Source organism: Lepus europaeus, chromosome 7 (assembly GCF_033115175.1).
Source record: "Lepus europaeus isolate LE1 chromosome 7, mLepTim1.pri, whole genome shotgun sequence".
NCBI lineage: Eukaryota > Metazoa > Chordata > Mammalia > Lagomorpha > Leporidae > Lepus > Lepus europaeus.
The window spans coordinates 48,928-70,289 of record NC_084833.1 but is presented as its reverse complement, the minus strand read 5'-3'; the positions used below and the strand labels follow the sequence as shown (position 1 = coordinate 70,289).

Here is a 21,362-nt window from a genome sequence, read left to right as displayed (position 1 = left end):
CCCCCAGGGGCTGGTCCCAGTGCTGGGCGGTGGAGGACCCCTCCGGTGGTGGGTCACCCACATGTCTGTGCTTGCCCCCTCGTGTCCCTTGTCTCTAAGACAGCAGGGGTTGAACAGAGCCCACGGCTCCTGAGTGGGGGGCTTCAGTCGGGCACCACGGAGGCTGCATGAGAGAATGCCTGGCCGTGCCTGCTGCCTCTGCCAGGACAGGTGAATTGTGTGCAGCCAAGAGCCCTTTAGGGGCTGGGCTCACTTCTCTTTTTTAAGATTTATTTTATTTATTTGAAAGGTGGAGTTATACTGAGAGCAGGAAAGAACACACACACACACAGAGGGAGGTATTTAACACACTGGTTCATGCCCCAAATGGCTGCAACAGCTAGGGCTGCCAAGGCTAAAGCCAGGAGTCAGGAGCTCCATCCCGATCTCCCATGGGGGTGCAGGGGCCCAAGCACTTGGGCCATCTTCCACTGCTTTCCCAGGCCATAGCAGAGAGCTGGATTGGAAGTGGAGCAGCCGGGACTCAAACCAGAGCCTATACGGGATGTGCAGCACCAGCCCCCAGATTTACTTTTCTAGTCTGGGTTTTGACCGGACAGTGCTGCAAAGGATGGTGAGTTCTTGGCTATTTTATGTGCATCCACGGGAATGGGTGCAGAGTTACCCTCGCCGAAAGCCTCTTTGTGACCCGGGAAGAGAAGAGGAGGCCGCGGCTCTCTGCGCCTGGTGTTGCTCGAGCGTTCGCGGTCTGGCAGCCCAGGACCTCATTCTGACAACCAAGCTGGGTCTCCCCTTAACCTGCATCCCAGCTCTTTCCAGGACTTCTACAGGTTGATCCAGACCTGGGGCCTCCTCCCAGATCTCAGATGCAACTGCCTACCCCCTAGAAGTTGGAAACTTGTTTTGGCATTGCACCTAGGGCTCCTGGGCTCTAGGTGGGCACTGTTGTGCCTGCAGCTTGACTTGAGCCAGAAGGGGCACTCGACTACATCCAGGCATCCTTAAACCCTGGAGTTTTGCCACATCTGTAGTCCAGACTGACCCCGTAATCGATGTCCAAGTGTCCATAGGTGCTGGAGCTCATGTCCACATGTGAGGTGAACCTCGAAGCTGACCCTGCAATGGTGGGGGTGGAGAATTTGGTCATGAGAGCTCCCAAGCCCAGCTGGCCAGTAGCAGCCTGACTCAAGCCAGCACCAGGGGCCAGATGCTTCTAGGTTGCCTCCATGGTCCTGGACACTATAGCCGTCTGGAGCGGAGTGGCCTGAACTGCCCGCCTGTGGAGCAAGCGTGCTCCGTGGTCCTGGGTCCTGGACTCTGCAGCTGTAGTGGTAAGTCGCTGGGGCTTGGGCCATGGCAAAAGAGGGTGGCAGTGTGCACACTGCAAACTTGTTGACTGGCCACACAGGCAATGTCCCCTCCTTTGGGGCAGGTGCAGTGACCACACGTTCTGGGTCCAGCAGAATGACTTACCGTCTACATGGGACAGTGGCCCAGTGCCTGAAACCTGGGGGCCCTATGGAATGCTTGCTCCACGGGGGTCAGCGCAGGCCTGCATCACACTCTACTTCAGCTCCAGGTCCTGCTAACGCCCCTGGGAGGCAGCAGGTGATGGCCCAAATGCCTGAGTGCCTGCTGCCCACAAGGGAGGCCCAGGAGGAGTTCTTGACCTCTGGCTTCACTGCTGTAACCATTCAGGGGGTGAAGCAGCAGATGGAAGATCTCTTACTGTCTCTCTTTTGGCTCTGTGTGTGTGTGTGTGTAGAGAGAGAATTTTACAGAGCTGGCTCACATGGGAGGCCCAAGGACGAGCTGAGGTCTTGGTCCAGGCCCAGCAGGGCAGAGGGGTTTGCAAGCCACACCTCCCTCACCCTCCACTCACGAAGCCCAGAGTTCCAGGGCATCCCACTCCGTGTAGAAAACATTTACTGGGAGTCCTTGTGGGTGGAGGGAAGCCCTGTTCCCTAGGAGACTTGGGTTCTGGAAGCGGCCATTGGTGCTGGGTGGAATCAGGCGGAAGGGGCTCTCAGATTCCCAGGCCTGCGTCTCTGGCACCCATGGGGTCCTGCTGCTGACCGTGCAGGGCCCACACTTGAGCCCCTCCACCATGGTGAAAACAGATTTCCTGTGCTCAGCGCCTCTGTGGGCCATGCCGAGGCTCTCCTGCAACCTCTGCAGTCCCAAATCTGGACACCAGGTGGCGCCATCTGCCTGCAGGTGGGGTGTGCATGGCCGCCTGTGCCCAGGGCTCTCAGGGGCATGAGGAGTATGTCTTGGGAAGACTCCACGGGTGCTGAGAGCTTGACTGGAGTGAGGGTGAGGACCTGGGCACCAGGGCCACTTGTGCCCACCAGAGACCTTGAGAGCAGCCGTGCAGGACAAGAGGCCCCAAGCCTTTTCCCAAACTCGGTTTCCTGGCCACTACCTGGGACCTTTGTTCCCCCACCCCCCCGCCCCCCCGCACCCGCTGTGGCCGCCTTCTCTCTCTCCCTGGGCCCACCATCCTCCTTCTAGTAAGGGGCAGACCCAGGGGAGGAAGGGAGCAGCTGAGCCACGCCCCCACCTCAAGCAGCTTCAGGGCGGGTGGGCACAGCAGGGGCCTGTGGAGGGTTTGGTTTGCAGCAGTTAAAACTGGGGACTGCACCTAGGCTGGGTGAGGCCTGGAGCTCGGGTCTGCAGGAGGGAGGGGCTGGGATGAGGAGGGCTGGGCTGAGAGCTCAGGAACATCACCAGGTGAGGGGGAGCTTAAGGCACAGTGGGTGGTGTAGCCTCCTGGACATGAGGGGACCTGCAGTCTCCCTCCTGGAGGGGGATCCCCAGATCCCACCCCATCTTGGTCCCCATGGGGGCCTCCCCCCCCCCCCCCACCGCCCAGCAGGGCTGGCCAGGGACTCCAGGAACCTCCTCCGAGCCAGGAGCGCAGAGATGCAGCTCCCTGTCTTGGCCCCCCTGGAGGCCTCACATCACACCCACCCCAACCCCCACAGCCCCCAGGCAGGGCTGGCCAGGGACTCCAGGAACCTCGTCGGAGCCAGGAGGGCAGAGATGCAGCTCCCCTCAGAGGCAGGCCGGGCAGCCGGTCCTTATCTGTGCAGGAAACACCGCGCTGCTGTGATCACAGCCACAGCCTGATCCTCAGCTGGACCCCGAAGCTGTAATTAAAGGTTCAGGTGGAAGGGATTAAGACTCAGGACTGGCCTGGGGCCTGGGAAGTGGGGTGGACGAGGAGGGGCTCCTGTCTCCAAGGACAGAAGCAGAAATGGGTTCCTACTGAAATGTGCTTGCTTTCCTCAGACTTAAGACAACTTCTTTGTAAATTTATTTTTGTTTTTATTTGAATGGCAGAGACTATCCATCCACTGGTTCACTCCCCAAATGCCTGGAATAGCCAGGGCTGGGAAAGCAGAAGCCAGGAGCCCTATCCTGGCCTCCAACATGGGGGACAGGGACCTAAGGAAGTACTTGAACTGTTATCAGAGATCGCAGTGGGGTTCTTGTCTTTGCACAAGGAAACATTCAGGCATAGACAGAACAAAGCAGCAAGGTTTATTGGGGATAGGGCATCTGTCAGAATGGATGGGACAGAATTTGAGTGCCCACTCATGTTGCGGGTGATTTCTCAACAATGAGTGTCGTGGGGGCAAGAGGCGCGGAGTCACCACACAGACCCCGGGTGTCGGGTGAAAGCAGGCCAGAGGTGAGCAGCCGGCAGACTCATTTATTTCAGTTGGTACAGCAGCTTATATAGCCAAGGCAGCCAATTGGTCAAGGGGCGGTCTATGTCCCAACCAATCACAGCCTGTTGCCAGGCAGTTTCCAAAGCCATCCAATCACAGCCTGTTGCCAGTCAGGCTCTTGTTGCCAGGCAGTTTCTGAAACCATCCAATCATGGCCTGCCATCAGTCAGGCTCTGTTGTCATGTGGTTTCTGAAGCCATCCAATCGTGGCCTGTTGCCAGGCAGTTTCTGTTGTCAGCGGCCATCTTGGCATGACCTTTTCACCTCATTCCACCACACACTCAGACTCAGGGAGAGTGGGGTTACACGGTTGAATGGAGAGAACACTCCTGGGCAGGCCAGGCGGGCGGCTCAGCAGAGGCAGAGGGCTGAGCGTGCAGTCTGTTTAGACTTCCGGTTTTTAAGGGAGTCTCTTTACCACCTCCCCTGCCTCCCCCAGGACAAGGATGGGGAGCCCTGGTGGAAGGGTTTGTTGGGTGAAAATACAAAAACTTCCTTTCCAAGTTTACTACTGAGGTTGTCAGACGGGGGGAGCCTTGCTGGTGTCAGCCAGGGCTTCTCTCTGGGGTGCCCGCCTTAGAGGAAAGATGTTTATCAGAAGGGGCGGGACCCCCAGAGGTCATCAGGGTCCAGCAGGACTTCGAAATGCAGACACTGGATGCAGATGCTGTAGCTGTCAGTTTCCTTAGGCCCTTCTCACACAGGCGAATTTCCAACTTCCTAGAAGAAACTCCCGTCTTCCACCCATCTGCCCACCCAGCACTGAGAACCCTGCTGAGCCAGATACTGCTCCAGGAACAGCAATGTCCGGGCAACAACCAGGCCCCAGCTGAGCAAAGCCTCAGTGACACTGGCCTGTGTCCAGGGCAAGGCCCAGGCTGGTGCTGGGAGGAGGGAACGGGGGCAAGGCCAGGCCCCAGCAAGGCAGCCCGGGGTCGGATCACCCAGGCCTGGGGGCTGTGGGCAGGAGGCGAGCAGAGCCTGTTGGAGGGAGCTGGTTGCTCCAGGGTTGCCTTGGCCACCGTGTGGAAGACACGTATGAGGTGGACTTAGAAAGGGTGCCGAGTCGGCACAGAGGGGTGTGGAGCTGTCAGCAGACTGCACGTGGAGGAGTGGAGGCTGCCACCGGGCATTCAGCCTGAGCAGCTAAGGGGGTGGGGCAAGGGTCAGGCCTCGGGTGGGGACAGAGCTTAGTGGCTTCCAGACTGGGGCCAGGTGAGGTCTGGAGAGGACAGCTAACAGGTGGAAGGGGCTGGGGCCGTCACAGGCCAGGCAGGGTCTGGGTGAGGTGGGAGGGAACCCAGGAGCTTCTGGCCAGCAGCTGAAGAGAGAAAGGCTAGAAAAAGCAGAGGTGGATCCCTGCATTTGGTGGGAGGTCTCGGGAGCAGGGGCACCTGGGGCAGCCCCTTGCTCTCCAGGGGAGAGCAGGGTGGAGGTGGGGCTTGCATCTAGAGGGGATGTGAGACAGTCTCCCAGAGAGCAGGAAAACAGATTAATGCACACATGCTGTGGGAAGGAATGAGCAACTCATTCTCTGACAAGTGGAAGGGAGGGGGGCCTGGGTGCTGGCAGGGAGACGAGGGCCCCTGGGGAGCCGACACACACACATACACACACCAGCCCATAGCCAGCACTCAGTGAGAGCCAGAGCCAGATGTGGGCCCCTGGGGACATATGGACACACGCACACACACACACACACAGAGCCAGCACTCAGCGAGAGCCAGGAGGGCCCTGGGTGCCCAGAGCGCACACACGCACACATACAGCCAGCACTCAGCACATGCTGAGCTTCTTTCCACCTTACTTCCTCCCCGGTGCAACGGCGAGGCTGCCCACCGGTCAGAGGAAGGTGCTGCCTGTTCAGGCTCCACGTGCTGTGCAGGCCACAGCTGACTCCTGGAACTCAGGGCTGCTCCAGGTGTCTTCAGAGAACTTCCACTAGGCAGACGTGGGTATGTTCCGTCTTCTGTGGTGGTACCAAGCCCCTGCTCTGCTCCTCTGAGGTTGGAGAGGCCCACACGGAACTTCTGGAGGTCACAGCAGGCTGACGTTGCAGCAGGCGTGCCTCCTGCCAGGCCCTGGGACTGGACGGGGCAGCTGCAGCTCCCTCCCCCACCACGTTATAAAAAGCCCAGTGGCCAAGTGAGCAGAGGACACTCAGGGGCACCCAGCTGGAACCCAGGGAGGAGCCCAAGCCCAGAGCCATGCCAGGGCTGTCCCCTGCCCTCCGACTGCTCCAAGCCCCGCTGGGGTGCCGGGTGCTTCCCAAGGCGTACGTCTCTGGCAAGCCGGCCAAGACGCCCACCTCTCCTGCGGTAAGTGACCTCTGAGGCGGCCAAGGGCAGTTACTCCATTTCCCAGTTCCAGGCAGACGCGCTGAGGAAAGGGGAAGGCCTCAGTGCCGTGGCTGTGACCCTGCCCAAACGCCAGCACAGGGGTAGGCAACACTTGCAGGCCAGAGGGCGGGGTGGGGGCTCCCGGTGCTCAGGACTCTACCTGGTGAGTGTGCTTGTGTGAGGGTCAGATGAGAGCCCCTGCGTTGATCCAGGGAATTCCAGGAGCATGCTCTTCTGTTACAAGTACAAAGGCCTGGTCGTGTTCAAGGTCGTGCACTAGGACAAACGGCCCGACTTGGCCAAATTTGCTCTTAAACTTCCGGGGCTAAGGTCAAGAGAAAAGACTGGCTTCCACCTCAGCATCTGATCCGGATTTAGGAGTCAGAGGGAAGGGCTGGACCCGGGCCCGAGGGTGAAATGTGCGTCTTGCCTCACATCCTGGCTCCCCGAGTTCAGCCACCAAGACACAGGGCTGCAGGCAGACGCCTGATGCATGTGCAGCTCAGGCAAGCGCCGAGGCTGCCAACAGCACAGCTGGGTACAAGGGCCTGGCCCTGCTTGGAAGCAACTTAAAACCTTTGCTGTTCTTGCGCAGGTTACCAGGGGACTGGGTGCCCACCACACGCGGGGCCAACTGCTCAAAGCACCCTCAGGCAACCAGGCCGGCTTCCTACTTCCCACACATGGCACACAGCAGGCGTGGTCCCAGTGCATGGGGAGGGGCCGGGGCCATCCGGCCCCAGAGGGCTGAGTTCTCCCACGCAGGACCCCAGGGACAGGGAGTAGGCAGGGTGAGGCCTGATACCAGCCCAGGGGACTCATGTGTGCTTCTCTCCCCCAGGAGCAGGCCGTGGGCATCTCGGTGCTGTTCACCAGCTTCCTGGTTCCTGCAGGCTGGATCCTGCACCACCTGGATCACTACAAGAAGGGTTCTGGGGCATGACAGCCCTACGGCACCCCGCCCACAGGACGCGGGGCCCCTATTAAACCTCTCTGCACCTCACACTTGTCTGAGCTCTTTGCTGTGTACCCCATTCGCCCCACTTGCGGTCTGGGTACCTCGCACTGGTTTCCTTTAGACACCAGACCAGGCTGTCCTGGGCTGGCTCCTGTTGGCCGTGGGGCACTGGCCACTGAAGCTGCCAGTGCCTGGAGTGATGTGAGGGGGCATCAGAGCAGGCACCCAAGGGCTGGAGCAGGGTTCAGATGGCCTTGTGCCCTCAGTGCCGTGCTCTGCCCCAACCCTGGCAGGTGCAGGGAGAGGAAGGGCTGAGGTCAACTCTCCAGGTTCTGATCTCCTCAGGTGCAGCTGGACCTCCCAGACAAGCTCAGGAAACAGCCACGAAGGACACGGCAAAGGCGTTTATTGTGGGAACACTCCCAGAGGACACTGGGAAAGACACGCACACTGGGGGACGCAGTGGAGACCCACCATGGGGGCTAGTGTCCTCGGCTTGAGGGCCACTGCTGTGCATTCACTCTTGCCCTCCTGTGTCCCAAGACCAGGAGACCCCCAAGGGGGCTTCTCTCTGTGGCCAAGGCCCACCGTCGACAATCCTGTTTTTATAGCAAGAACAGGATCCCACCCCCTGCCCCATTCAATGCACATCCTCTGAGCTGCCAGTCTCACTGGCCACAGGGACACGAGGGCACTAGGTGAGGATGTCGTGGGCCTGGCGCTCCACCAGCATCTCCATGCTCTTCACGTCGGTGCACCAGAACTCCAGGCGGTCCTTCATGCCCTTGATCTAGGTACAAACCAGGACCACACGGGCCTTAGGGCACCCAAGCCACGGCCCCGATGGGCAGCATTAAGACATCAGAGCTGGGAGTGAGGGTGTGCAACAGGCTTACTGTGGACAACTCTTATCACAAGGACATTTTAAAAACTTGCATGAAAGAAAAGAGGCAAGAATAGAGGAAATCCACAGGATTAAGTTTCTACCCAGTGTGAGTCAGACGCACCCACTTCAGGATTACAAGGCTGATACCATCCGCCCAACCAGCACCATTATCATAATAAGCTTTTAAGTGCAGGGCTCAAATCCCGGGCTTGCATTGAATTAGGTTCTTATAAAAACCCTTGGTCCCCACGGCAGTAATTCATTCTCCAAACCCTTTGTCTAACAGTGCTTTCTTCCCAAGTGGCCTCTGTCCAAATGAAACCAACACAGCACAGACACAACCCCAAACCCAGAGGTGAACCATGGGGCCCAGACCCTTCACCTGCTGCAAGTCCAGCACGCGGGGCTGCACCCAGGTCATGTGAACTCGCTTATCCACCTCGTCTATACTGCCCTTGACCAGCCCAACGGAGAGCGCCTTCATCACCAGCAACTCCACCTAGCAGAGAGGGGTCTGCCTAAGACCCTGACACAAGCCCCCTTGGGCCAGCAGGTGTCCGTCATTTCTGAGATCCCCTCCCCCGGGCACCCACTGTCCCTGCAGCTCTGCTGCCAATGTCCCAGCCCAGTGGGTTTCCGTCGCTTCTGGCTGAGCCGGGGGCCCACTGTCCCCGCAGTTCTGCTGCTAACACCCCGAGTCCAACAACCCTACCTCGTTCACTGTGATTTTAGCACTTTGGGCAATTTCTTCAAAAGTGAGTTGTCTGTGATTGGCAGGTCGTGTGAAAGTCATCTGAAAAAAATGTGTTAGCTAGTTGGAACTATTCTTGGTAAACATTTTCAGAAAACTGAGTGGTAAGGATATCTCTGTCGATATTTGCTGAGTATCAATGTCTTGCTAGTAGCCCACAAAGTACAATTTTACGTTTAACAAACGTTCAAGGCTTAGATAAAGTGGCTGAGGGCAGAGACAGGCGTCCTAGGAGCTCCAACAAGAGCTGGGTCGGTTAAGGCCTCCACGTGCCAGAGGACACTGTGGTGAACCAGAAACACAGGCCATTTCCTGCAGACATCCTGGTGGGGTGGACAAGAGCGAAGTGCCATGAGGAGGCAGCTGTCAGGGGCAGGCAGGGACAGTTCCTTTAGCTCAGATGTCACAGAGGACCTGCTGGAGGGGTCATCTGAGCCAAGACCCCAGCACAAACGTAGAAAAGCAAGTGGTGGCAGAGAAAAGGGAAGGGGTGGGAACTGGAGCAGGGGGGAGGAGACCCCCCACCCACCTCCAGCCCACTCAGGGGACCCCCACCCACCTCCATGAGGCACAGCAGCTGAATCTTCCTGAGAAGCTGGGCCTCGTTGGCTGCCAAGTCAGGCTGCAAAGTGTGGAAAGATGGACGGTGTCTACTGGTCAGTTACCAACCTGGGCCTGGAAGCCCCTTCTACAAGAGCAGATCCAACAAAAAACCAGGCGAATCTAAACATTTCACACTGCGGGCCGCTGGAGCCCACCCACAGCTCCAGGTGATCCGCAGGGATCTTGAGAGCCGGGAGGTTCTGGGACGAGGACTCTACTGAGGCACGAGGCAGGGTTCATGAGGACCCAGTGCCTGGGAGGCTCCCCCGTCAGCACAGCCCCACCAAGGACACACCCCCGAGTCCCGTCCCTGCTCTGAATCAGGACAGCAAGGCGTCACTGTGGAGTGAAGATGTCGTGGTCACCACCCTTCTGTGAGACCTGCACAACCTCTCTGCAGGTGGCTCAGAGGCTCTCTGGTGACCAGATCAGAGAAATCTGGTCCCTCACACTGAGGGGAATATTCCTACCACAAGTACCAGACAGGCCCGGCTGCTCAGGAGGGGCTCCCTCACCCCCCAACACCCCCACGGGCTTCCGGTGCTTGGACAGACACTGCTACACCTGCTCGGAGCCTAGAGAGCTTTCCTTCTGAGAGGCACATTATCTGAGACGGTGACACAAAGCGGGTGGTGGTGAGCATCTGGCGTCTTCTGTCTCAGCACGGGCCTTCATGTGTAGCTCCTCTGCTCTGCTAGGTACGAATTTTATAGCCTTGGGAAGGCTGGAAGTTTCAGCAAAGCAACTGGAATTCTTACGCCAGTAGTGTTTTGGTGGTATCTGTTTCTCTTCACTTCATTCAGAATAAACTCACGGTTAAGACTCAGGTCCCCTTCAGAGCAGGTCCTCTGTCCTGCGAACCACGCCCACCCCACCCCACCCCGTCCCGTTCCTGCACACGCAGGCTGCCGGCACTCCTCCAGTTTGACAAACGTGCTGAAGGCTTCCTGCTCCTCCACCAAGCCTGCCCTTTGGTTCTGTTCACTCAGCCCTGAGGCCCCACAGAGCAACAGTGTTTCTCCTGGGACACCAGGGTCCATATTCCTCCTCCTCTAGCACAGAGCAAGGCCTGGCCGGCCGCAGTCTCTGCTCTGTGGCGTAGAAGAGAGAAGGTTCCGTCCCCAGATCCGCAGGAGACTCACCTGCTGGCCCCAGGCAGCCTTCAGCGTCTGGAACCTTTCCACGTTGCCGCTGTTGAAGGCGTACAGGGTGTCGATCAGCCACTGCCGGTCGGTGTTCCTCAGTGACTCCAGCACGGGGTGCATGAGCTGCGAGGGCACAGACACTCAGTGGCTGGAGCCAGTCTCCCCAGGGAAGGGTCTGAGCCTGGGGCAACTTACAAGTTCTCCAAAGTTAAAAACTCCCTCGCCGAGAAGTCCTGCCAGTCCCAGCGTGAAGGCTCTCTCCTGCTGCTCAGACACTGCGGCAACGACACACTGGTCACACCCCAGCAGCAACACAGAAGCCGCTGCTGACCCAGCCTCTCCCACACAGCCAGGGCCCTGGCGGCACCCGAAGCCACAAACACATGAGTTTTGCAGAATGAGAACTCAGACACAAGTCTGTTTGTCATTTCAGCCTGGACCACTCCCTGGAGTACTGAGTCCCTGCTTGGGGGTCACTCCGCTGATCTGTTCCTCCACTTAGTCCCTTCCCACTGCTTTAAAGCTGGAACTAACCCACTCTCTGCTCCCAGACAGCAAGCCCCTCCCCATATTCTTTAACCACATTTGCTGCTCCTCCACTTTTCTCGAGACACAACAATTGAAACAGCGCTGGCAGTTTTAAGCACTGGGGGTACCCTCAGCATCAACATTATACTATGAGGAACATCTAAACTATGCTGAGAATTCCTTTTCTGAACACACAGTGTGTGCCCTTTCCTCCAAACCATTGGTTAATTAAATGCTAGACAAACACAATGCAGCAACTACAGCTCCAACACATGCCCCCACCTTTTCCTCAACAAGGGATGAGTCCCTCTGAGTAATTTCTGAGACCCACAACCTCAGCCACTCAATCTGCTGTCTGCGGAACACGCTCCTGGGCGCACGGGCCCTAACACCACTGTCACCTGGGAGATCCTTGATGTCGACACAGCCCAGAAAGCGCAGAGCGTCTTTGTAGTAGGACGCGTGGTTCCCGGTTGTCTGATAGTATTTACTGGACAGATCGTAGAAACGACTGTGAACGGACGTCACGCCCGGGAGATTGTTGAGCATTTCTTCAACTTCTTCAATTGTTTCCTAGACACGGGGAGCAGAATCATAATTTTTATTTTTAAAGATTTATGTACTTGAAAGTCAGTTACACTGAGAGGGACAGACAGGGAGACAGAGATCTTCCACCCACTGGTTCACCTCCCAGACGGCTGCAATGGCCAGACTGAAGCCTGGAGCCAGGAGCTTCTTCCGGGTCTCCCATGTGTGTGCAGGGGCCCAGGGACTTGGGCCACTACCAGGGAGCTGGCTCAGAGGTTGTGCAGCCAGGACTTGAACTGGTGCTGCAGACGGCAGTTTTATCTGCTACACCACAATACTAGCATTTTGTAAATCTTACTATATTTTTTAAAAAATATTTTAAAAGTCGGCCGGCGCCGTGGCTTAACAGGCTAATCCTCCACCTTGCGGCGCCGGCACACTGGGTTCTAGTCCCGGTTGGGGCGCTGGAGTCTATCCCGGTTGCCCCTCTTCCAGGCCAGCTCTCTGCTATGGCCCGGGAAGGCAGTGGAGGATGGCCCAAGTCCTTGGGCCCTGCACCCGCATGGGAGACCAGGAGAAGCACCTGGCTCCTGGCTTCGGATCAGCGAGATGTGCCGGCCGCAGCGGCCATTGGAGGGTGAACAAACGGCAAAAGGGAGGACCTTTCTCTCTGTCTCTCTCTCACTATCCACTCTGCCTGTCAAAAAGGAAAAAAAAAAATCTTACAAAAATTAAAAAAAAAAAAAATTTAAAGTCAAAAAGATTTTTAAAGTAATGCAAAAAGGGTTGAAATGCACAAGCCACAAAAGCAAAAGAGCGATGTTACGACGTCAAATGTCAGCCCATCCAAAACATAGAAAAAGCATAAAGAAGCCACAGGCTGGGAAGACATGTATAGTACCAGTAAAGTGAAGGGATTATGACCAAGAAAATACAAAAAAACTCACAAATCAGATGGTTACCAAAACAAATACACAGTCTTTGGCGTTCGTTAAGCAGTGTAGACAGAAAGTTTGTATTGGTCTGTGAGCCTCAGCGATAGCCAAGCCACAGCCTCACCTACACCACACCCACACTCACAGCCACAGCCTCAGCCACACCCACAGCCACCCACAGCCTCAGCCACACCCACAGCCGCAGCCACACCCACAGCCTCAGCCACACCCACAGCCTCAGCCGTCCCCAGACTGCACTGAAACAAAAGCAGGACAGACAGGAAACTGCAACGCAGTTCGGCAGGCAGAGGAGATGGAGGGGCGGCACACAACCTGCCAGTGGTGAGGAGGCCGATCCCGGCCAGCTGGAGCAGCTGTGGTCACCACGAGGGTGCTCTCTTGGGTAAGGGTAGCAGCCATTGTATCGGCAACCTAGCCTTCAGTGCTCTTTAAAACAATTATACACACAAGCACAGCGGGTCAAAGTGTGAAATGCTGGCAAAGGGGATCTGTGCAATCAGAGTTTTTTGTATCATTGTCTTCTGGAATTTAAAGATGCTTCATACTGGGGCCAGCACCGTGGTGTAGTGGGTAAAGCAGCCGCCTGCAATGCTGACATCCCGTATGGGTGCCTGTTAGGGTCCCAGCTGCTCCACTTCGATCCAGCTCTCTGCTATGGCCTGGGAAGGCAGCAGAAGATGGCCCAAGTCCTTGGGCCCCTGCACCCACATGGGAGACTCAGAAGAAGCTCCTGGCTTTGGATCGGCCCAGTTCTGGCCACTGCAGCCATTTGGGAAGTGAACCAGCGGATGGAAGTCCTTTCCCTCTCTCTTTCTCTGTAACTCTGCCTTTCAAATAAATAAATAAATAAAGCTTAAAGGAAAAAAAAGACATTTTTAAAATAAAGTTAAAAGGGGCAAACAGGTTATTCTCTCTACAGTGTTAAACAACTTTTTAAACCAAAGATAAACAAAGCTGAATTACGGTGACCTCACCTTGGTAACCTGCAGGTCCCCGATGTTTAATTTTAGAGCTCCAATTGCTGTTTTACACAGGATCACGGCCTCATCGCTACTTTTTACCTGAAAACATCAAAAACCAAGGGAATTCAGAAGTGTGGGCAACTGACCAGCCAAAGAAGCCAGCTCCCTACACACAAACTTAACTCTCAAGAGTCCCTAAAGGTGTGGACGGGCAGCAGGGACACACGCTACACCCACGTCCCACATATTCTGAGCCGGAAGGTGCAACTCCACATCTACCTTCTCACGCGTCTTCTCCAGGAAGGTAAGAGCCACATTAGGGTCTGGAAAAGAAAGGACACAGTTTGAGAAACCAGAGTCCCCACAGCTGGCGTCCACCCACCAGGACCCGCTGGGGTTAGAACAGAAGCCTCACCTAGAATCTGGTATTTTCTATCACAAGCCAAAGTTCAAGTAACTTATGTTTCTAGATCATTCTAAGTACTTTGTGGACAAAGTGAGACTCACCGGTCATCTGCCTAACTACATGAAGAATGATTTCCACCAGGGACAAAGGGTTCACCCTGAAACAGAAACCACTGGTCTGAGTGTCAATGGAGACCAACAGACTCACCTCAAAGCTGGAAATAAACAAAAGGTTTTACCTGTGTTCAAATTCACTGATGAAATTTTCATAAAGCTGTGGAACCAAAACATGGAGAATAATTACAGCACAGCTTTCATTCTGCAACATCAAGGCTGCAAACACTATTTTTATTTATTTACGTTTTGTTTGAGAGGCAGAGAGACAGAAAGAGCCCCCAGTCTCTAGTTCACTCCAAATGCCCTGTGATGGCTGGGGTTCAGCTAAGACCAAAGCTTGGAACCAGGAACTGAATCCACGTGAGTGGCAAGAACCGAGTACCCTGAGCCATTACCACCGCCCCCCAGGGTCTGCACTGGCAAGAAGCTGGAGTCAGGAGCCAGAGAAGCGAGTTTGCAAACTGCCGGGCCCCACACGCACCGAGCACTGCATGACAGGAGAGTCACGGAGGGAGATTCAGGTTCACATACATGAACACCCACGGACTAAAAACAACCGAGTTTCTTTCCAGCTCTGAGAACTGCCACACTGCAGTCAGGGTCTCCTGCACTCGGAGATTCCGCCAAGGCACTCTAGCACTCTAACAGAGCAGACCGTGGGCTTGGCATGGCTACCAGGAGGAGGTCATTCCTTCAGATACACGAGCTTATGGACTCACCACGCCTCGTCACTAAATTTCTTAGGCAGTCAGCACACACCTGAGCATTTCCTTGGATGCTGCACGAGGTGCTGTAGACAGAGTGTGTAAAAGAAACGCTGTGCCTTCAGGGGCTTCCTGGGCTAGCGGAGAAGACAGTCAGCAAACAAATGCTAACACTGCGAACTAAGCGCAAGGAAAAAAGCACACAGGTGGATCAAAGGAAGAGCTGCCAGGAACCAACAGCAGTTAGAGGGGTGCGTGCGTGGTGTGGCAGAGCAGGCAACTGGAGCCAGAGTTGGCGCAGGCCTCCCATTTCACAGTGCTGGCTCAGGTCCCCACTGCTCTGCTTCCAGTCCAGCTCCCTGCCTGGGCAAAGAGCTGATAATGGCTCAAGCGCTTGGGTCCTTGCCACCCACGTTAAAGAGCCCGATGGAGTTCTGGACTCTTAGCATCAGCTTGGCCCAGCCCTAGCCGTTACAGCCATTTAGGCATAACTAGTGGATAGAGGATACCTCTCTAGCTCTCTGTCACTCTGCCTTTCAAAGAAATAAATCTTTAAAATAAAAAAGAAAGAAAGAGAGGAGACAGTTGAGAGAAGAGTAGTCCAGAACAAGCACTCGCAAAAGCACTGAAGGGGCAGGTGTCGGGTGATACCCCACACCAGAGCAGCGCTTCCAGTCCTGGCTGCTCCACTCCTGATCCTGCTCCCTGCCAATGTGCCTGGGAAAGCAGACGATGATGGCCTAAGTGCTCAGGTCCCTGCACCCACCTGGGAGACCTAGATGGAGTTCCAGGCTCCTGGTTTGCCTGGCCCAGCTCTGGCCATTACAGCCATTTGGGGACTGAACTGGAGAGAAGACAGATGGAGCAGAATCTCCCTCTCTCCCCCCTTTAAACAAATAAATCCTTAAAAAAAAAAAAAAGCACTAAGAAAAGACCACATTGCTTCAGGAACACTTCTAAAGGACACAGAGTGGAGGTATGAGGATTGGCCTGGGCCCCACAGGCAAGGCTTAACCAATGGGACACATGACCACACACCTATTTTAGAAACACGCCTGGCAGCCAGCGGACAGCCAGGGAAAGACTAGACAGACCAGAGGGCTCTGCCAGAAGCTGAACGAGGCTTGACCAGGTGTGGGTTGGTCACAGAGAAGGGGCGCTAACAGTGACCTCCGAGCTCACAGCAAGGAACCTGTGAAAAGCAGTGCCCACAGTGGTCCACATAGGACCCCAACTTTGGATGAAGCCTGAAGTTCTTCTGGGACAGGAAGATGGACAGATGGAAAAGTTGCTGTGGCAGTGAAGATATTTAAACCTGCCACACAGCAAACAGCCAGCAAAGGCACCTTCCTCACTAAGATGGAATCTCTTAATCTTTCTGATGTTTATTAAATTTATAGGATTACTTAAAGGAAAAAAGGCCTCTAAGCCCAGAAACTTAAAATTACTCTGCGGACTACAAATTAAGAGACATGGCCGGCGCCGCGGCTCAATAGGCTAATCCTCTGCCTGCAGCGCCAGCACACTGGGTTCTAGTTCCAGTCAGGTCGTCGGATTCTGTCCCGGTCGCCCCTCTTCCAGGCCAGCTCTCTGCTGTGGCCCAGGAGTGCAGTGGAGGATGGCCCAAGTGCTTGGGCCCTGCACCTGCATGGGAGACCAGGAGAAGCACCTGGCTCCTGGCTTTGGATCAGCATGGTGCACTGGCCGCAGCGCGCCAGCTGCAGCAGCCATTGGGGGGTGAACCAAAGGAAAAAGGAAGACCTTCCTCTCTGTCTCTCTCTCACTGTCCACTCTGCCTGTCAAAAAAATTAAAAAAAAAAAAAAAAATTAACAGACATTACCTGTCTTACACTAGAGTGGGCTGGGTCCCAACAAGCTTTAAAGGTTCATTTTGGTCAGATGTGCTAAGTGTCATATGAGGCTGTGGAACTATTCTGCATGTGTGGAAAAGTGATTTTAGGAGAAGAAAGCAAACGGGGCCGGAGCTGTGGTACTGGCATCCCATATGGGCGCCGGGTTCTAGTCCCGGTTGCTCCTCTTCCAATCCAGCTCTCTGCTGTGGCCCGGGGGGGCAGTGGAGGATGGCCCAAGTGCTTGGGCCCCTGCACCTCCATGGGAGACCAGGAGGAAGCACCTGGTTCCTGGCTTTGGTTCGGCACAGCGCCGGCTGCAGTGGCCATTTGGGGTGTAAACCAACAGAAGGAAGATTTTTCTGTCTCTCTCTCTCTCTCACTGTCTGTAACTCTACCTGTCAAATAAATAAAAATCTTAAAAAAAAAAAAAAAAAAGAAAGAAAGCAAACGATAAACAATAATGAATTATTCATCACTACGATACAGAACCTTAAGGAACAAGGACCAAGACAGATCTGGCTTGTCATTTTCCCACATAATCTGGAAGACAGAATGCCCCTGAAAATCTGCAATTTCACAGACGAGCTCCTTTGGGTAGCAGCATGTAGATCTGACAAGCAGGAAACCATAGAAAGCCTCACACGTCCAGGAAGGGGGGCAGGCTTCCCTGTGACCATGCTGAAGTACTGAAGTCAAGAGAACCTCAGGGACTGGCACTGCGGCGTAGAGGGTAAAGCCATCACCTGCAGTGCCAGCACCCCATATGGGTGCCAGTTTGAGTCCCGGCTGCTCCTCTTCCCATCCAGCTCTCTGCTATGGCCTGGGAAAGCAGTAGAAGATGGCCCAAGTCCCTGGTTCCCTGCACCTGTGTGGGAGACCTGGAAGAAGCTCCTGGCTCCAGATTGGCGCAGCTCCGGCCATTGCAGCCATTTATGGAGTGAACCAGCGGATAGAAGACCTCTGTCTGTGTCTCTGTAACTCTGCCTTTCAAATAAAACAAATAGATCTTTAAAAAAAGAGACGCTCGGGCCGGTGCTGCAGCTCACTAGGCTAATCCTCCGCCTTGCCGGCACACCGGGTTCTAGTCCCGGTCGGGGCGCTGGTTCTGTCCCGGCTGCCCCTCTTCCAGGCCAGCTCTCTGCTGTGGCCAGGGAGTGCAGTGGAGGATGGCCCAAGTGCTTGGGCCCTGCACCCCATGGGAGACCAGGAGAAGCACCTGGCTCCTGCCATCGGAACAGCGCGGTGCGTCGGCCACGGCGCACTGGCTGCGGTGGCCATTGTAGGGTGAACCAACGGCAAAGGAAGACCCTTCTCTCTGTCTCTCTCTCTCACTGGCCACTCTGCCTGCCCAAAAAAAAAAAAAAAAAAAAAAAACAGAGACGCTCAAGCTGTAACACAAGGGTGTATCAGTTACAATGCTGGCGAAAGTCACTGATTCAAGTCAAAGACAGGTGTCTAGGAGTAAGGTGTCTGCAAAGACTTCGAAGTGGAGCCACCCCATGAGGACTTCTGGCGATTTGGGGATGTTGGCGAAGAGCTGACAAAACTCTGACAGAGTCTACCACAGAGACAGCAGGACACTGCACAGGCCACCCTCCTAATCCCCCCACCCCCAGCTTTAGTGGCAAAGGTGCCCGGCCTGTGAAACTATGGAGTCCCTGTGGCTGAGGGAGGAGAGTGAGGCCCATCACTAGAAGATTACTGTGTAACCAAGTAGGGTTTAGTATATGTGCTGCCGAAGCGAGCACAGCCAAGTAGGGTTAGAGGAGACCTACGTGCAAGCTGCTGTGAGCCTCTACTTCTAGGTTTTCCAGAGTGGAGTATTCAGAAACAGATTCTGTGAACACCAGGATGCTTGGGCATGCTCCGAGACAGCACTTCAGATCAGAATTTTAGCCAGAATGTCTCTGAATCTGCTAACTATGGATACTTCTGTGTGCGTCTACAACTAAATGAAAGAAAACACAGGAAGGAGACAGAAGTCATACTGCTCACCTGCCCGTGTTGTGAGGAACAAAAGACAGTGCGTCGACCTGACAAGGTGACCAGTCAGCAGGTGTCGCTGCCATCACCATCGTCATCACGGAGCCCCTGAGTACTCACACCGCCTGACCTCATCCGGTATTTACCTTAATGAGACCATCTCCTTGGGCAAAGCACGGGTCCTGCACAAAATCCAGCACCTGCAGTGTCAGCTGATGCCACAACCTGAAAAACACAAGTCCTCACGTGTCAGCAGCCAGACAGCTTCACAGCAGAGGAAACGCGACGCCAAAGCAATGAACCCCAGTTCTCCTGGCTCTGCTACCCGATGGTTGGGGCACGCGGGCAGCCCTAACTTCTCTCAGACCCAGGTTTTCCCAGCACGAGCCGGAGAGCATCTTTCCAGAGTAGCCCCAAAGGTTTATTCTGAGGTTTGATTGGAAACAGAACTTGGGAATCGCGGCCGGCGCTGTGGCGTAGCAGTAAAGTTGCCACCTGCAGTGCCGGCGGGCGATGGCTGGAGACCTGGCTGCTCCACTTCCCATCCAGCTCCCTGCTGTGGCCTGGGAAAGCAGTGGAGGATGGGACAAGTGCTTGGGCCCCTGCACCTGCGTGGGAGACCTGAGGAAGCTCCTGGCTTCGGATCGGCCCAGCTATTTGGGGAGTGAACCAGCGGATGGAGGACCCCTCTCTCTCTGCCTCTCTGTAACTCAGCCTTTCAAATAAATAAATAAATCTTAAAAAAAGAACTTGGGAATCACACAGGTCCAGGCTGCGATCCTGGCTGAGCACCTCGGGGAAGCCGAGCTGCTTTTCTCGTCTGTGACCGGGAAGGGTCTGCGCTAACAGAACTCCAAGCGCAGTGCCACACCGCATCCCAAAGTCCAGCACCCTATACCGCAGAAAATAAGATGGCTCGAAGAGTGCAAAGTGCTCACCAACACGCGCGATTATTTGCCAAACACAACCATTTTCTCCCAAAAATCGCTGCTCGCAGAAGGCTGTGAACATCATGAAAATAAGCTCCGCGTTTGTCCACGAAAGCTGCAAGTGCATCGTCCCGTGGAAGAGCGGAGCGCACGCGGGCAGTGGTCTCCCGCCTCTTAGAGCCGGCGGGCCCAGCACACCGCTCAACTTCCCGGAGGCTCAAAGCTCCAGCTGGGACAGAACGGAGGGGCAGCGGCCGCAGCACCGCCACCGCCGAGAGCGGGGCGCAGTCAGACCGGCCGGCGGCCTGGAGCGAAGCGCACAGCCAGCCCCGGGCCCCTCAGCGAGGCTAGGAGGAAGAGGGGTGGCCTCTCGCCCCGCCAGGCAGAGTGCTGGACCCCTGCGGCCGCACGGCGCCGCCTCCTGGGGTCCTGCCCGGCCTGGCGGTGTCCGCTCCCCGCACGGCGCCGCCTCCTGGGGTCCTGCCCGGCCTGGCGGGCGTCCGCTCCCCGCACGGCGCCGCCTCCTGGGGTCCTGCCCGGCCTGGCGGTGTCCGCTCCCCGCACGGCGCCGCCTCCTGGGGTCCTGCCCGGCCTGGCGGGCGTCCGCTCCCCGCACGGCGCCGCCGCCTCCTCGGGTCCTGCCCGGCCTGGCGGTGTCCGCTCCCCGCACGGCGCCGCCTCCTGGGGTCCTGCCCGGCCTGGCGGTGTCCGCTCCCCGCACGGCGCCGCCGCCTCCTCGGGTCCTGCCCGGCCTGGCGGTGTCCGCTCCCCGCACGGCGCCGCCTCCTGGGGTCCTGCCCGGCCTGGCGGTGTCCGCTCCCCGCACGGCGCCGCCTCCTCGGGTCCTGCCCGGCCTGGCGGGCGTCCGCTCCCCGCACGGCGCCGCCTCCTGGGGTCCTGCCCGGCCTGGCGGTGTCCGCTCCCCGCACGGCGCCGCCTCCTGGGGTCCTGCCCGGCCTGGCGGTGTCCGCTCCCCGCACGGCGCCGCCGCCGCCGCCGCCTCCGCGGACCCCACACAGTACCCCGCTTTCTCGCCCAGCGCCCCCACTCACTTCTTCGTGTACAGCTCCTCCAGACGGTGCCACACGGCGGCCTGCCCGGGCCCGGAGCTCTGGCTCTGCTGCAGGAAGCCCGGCACGTCCTTCATGACGACGAGAACACGCACGGGAGCCCAGCACCGAATTACAACCGACAGCCGGGGCCGAGGGATGCCGACCGGAAATGCTCGCTCACTTCCGGCGTTGCGCAGCGCGGGGCATGCCGGGAGCGCCCAGGCTCCCCGAGGGCAGCGGAGATGGCGGCCAGAAATGCTCGTTCACTTCCGGCGTTGCGCAGCGCGGGGCATGCCGGGAGCGCCCCAGGCTCCCCGAGGGCCGCTGTTGCCGCGGCAACCGCGCGTCGCCTCGCCTCGGAGCGGAACCCCTCCCGCACTTGGGCCATGCCGTTGAGGCGTCGGCGAGGACCGGCGCCGAGGGTCGGCCTGGCCGTGCGGCCTCAGCTCTGGGATCCGGTTTCCCCCGTCAAGCGAGGATGGGGACAGTACTTTCCCAGGGGTGTCTGGCGACTCCCCGGGGTAAATGAAATGCATGACCACAGGAGGCGCTCAGAGTATTTCCCGCTGGGACTATGGCAGCCCCGCCGACTGCAGAACCGCCCAGCGCAGCGCCAGTCTCTCCCTGGACGCGCAGCGGCGGAGCCCGCGGGCGGGGCGGGGCCCCGCGCCGGAGAGGGGGCACGACGCACAGGAGCGGGGCCCGCGGACGGGGAGGGGCGGGACCTAAAAGGGCGGGCCTGCGGACGGGGCAGGGGGCGGGACGTAAAGGGGCGGGGCCACGTGCAGGGGCGGGGCAGGACGTAAAAGGCGGGGCCCGCGGACGTGAGGGGGCGGGCCTTCGGACGGGGCGTGGGCGGGACGTAAATTGGCGGGGCCACGCGCCGGGGAGGGGGCACGACGCACAGGAGCGGGGCCCGCGGACGG

General features: G+C 57.2%; 1 protein-coding gene across 1 annotated transcript; it reads right to left on the bottom strand.

Annotated features, from left to right (window-relative positions):
• Window positions 1–7,397: 7,397 nt before the first annotated feature.
• On the bottom strand, window positions 7,398–20,628 carry PSMD13 (proteasome 26S subunit, non-ATPase 13). The gene is made up of 13 exons (XM_062195573.1): window positions 20,437–20,628; window positions 18,602–18,680; window positions 14,038–14,072; window positions 13,901–13,956; window positions 13,673–13,716; window positions 13,406–13,492; window positions 11,349–11,520; window positions 10,615–10,694; window positions 10,417–10,542; window positions 9,231–9,293; window positions 8,633–8,713; window positions 8,303–8,419; window positions 7,398–7,824 (listed from the first exon to the last, which is right to left on the bottom strand). The coding sequence occupies exons 1-13, from the start codon at window positions 20,529–20,531 to the stop codon at window positions 7,729–7,731; spliced, it is 1,131 nt and encodes a 376-aa protein (XP_062051557.1). The 5' UTR covers window positions 20,532–20,628; the 3' UTR covers window positions 7,398–7,728.
• Window positions 20,629–21,362: the final 734 nt, after the last annotated feature.

Bases quoted from the DNA above. Each gene is read 5' to 3' on its own strand.
- PSMD13 (XM_062195573.1), bottom strand. From the start codon at position 20,531: ATGAAGGACGTGCCGGGCTTCCTGCAGCAGAGCCAGAGCTCCGGGCCC. The intron at 13,717-13,900 runs GTGAGTCTCACT...TTTCTTTTCCAG, and splicing joins TGTAGTTAGGCAGATGACCG to ACCCTAATGTGGCTCTTACC. The intron at 10,695-11,348 runs GTGACAGTGGTG...TCGTTGCCGCAG, and splicing joins CGACATCAAGGATCTCCCAG to TGTCTGAGCAGCAGGAGAGA.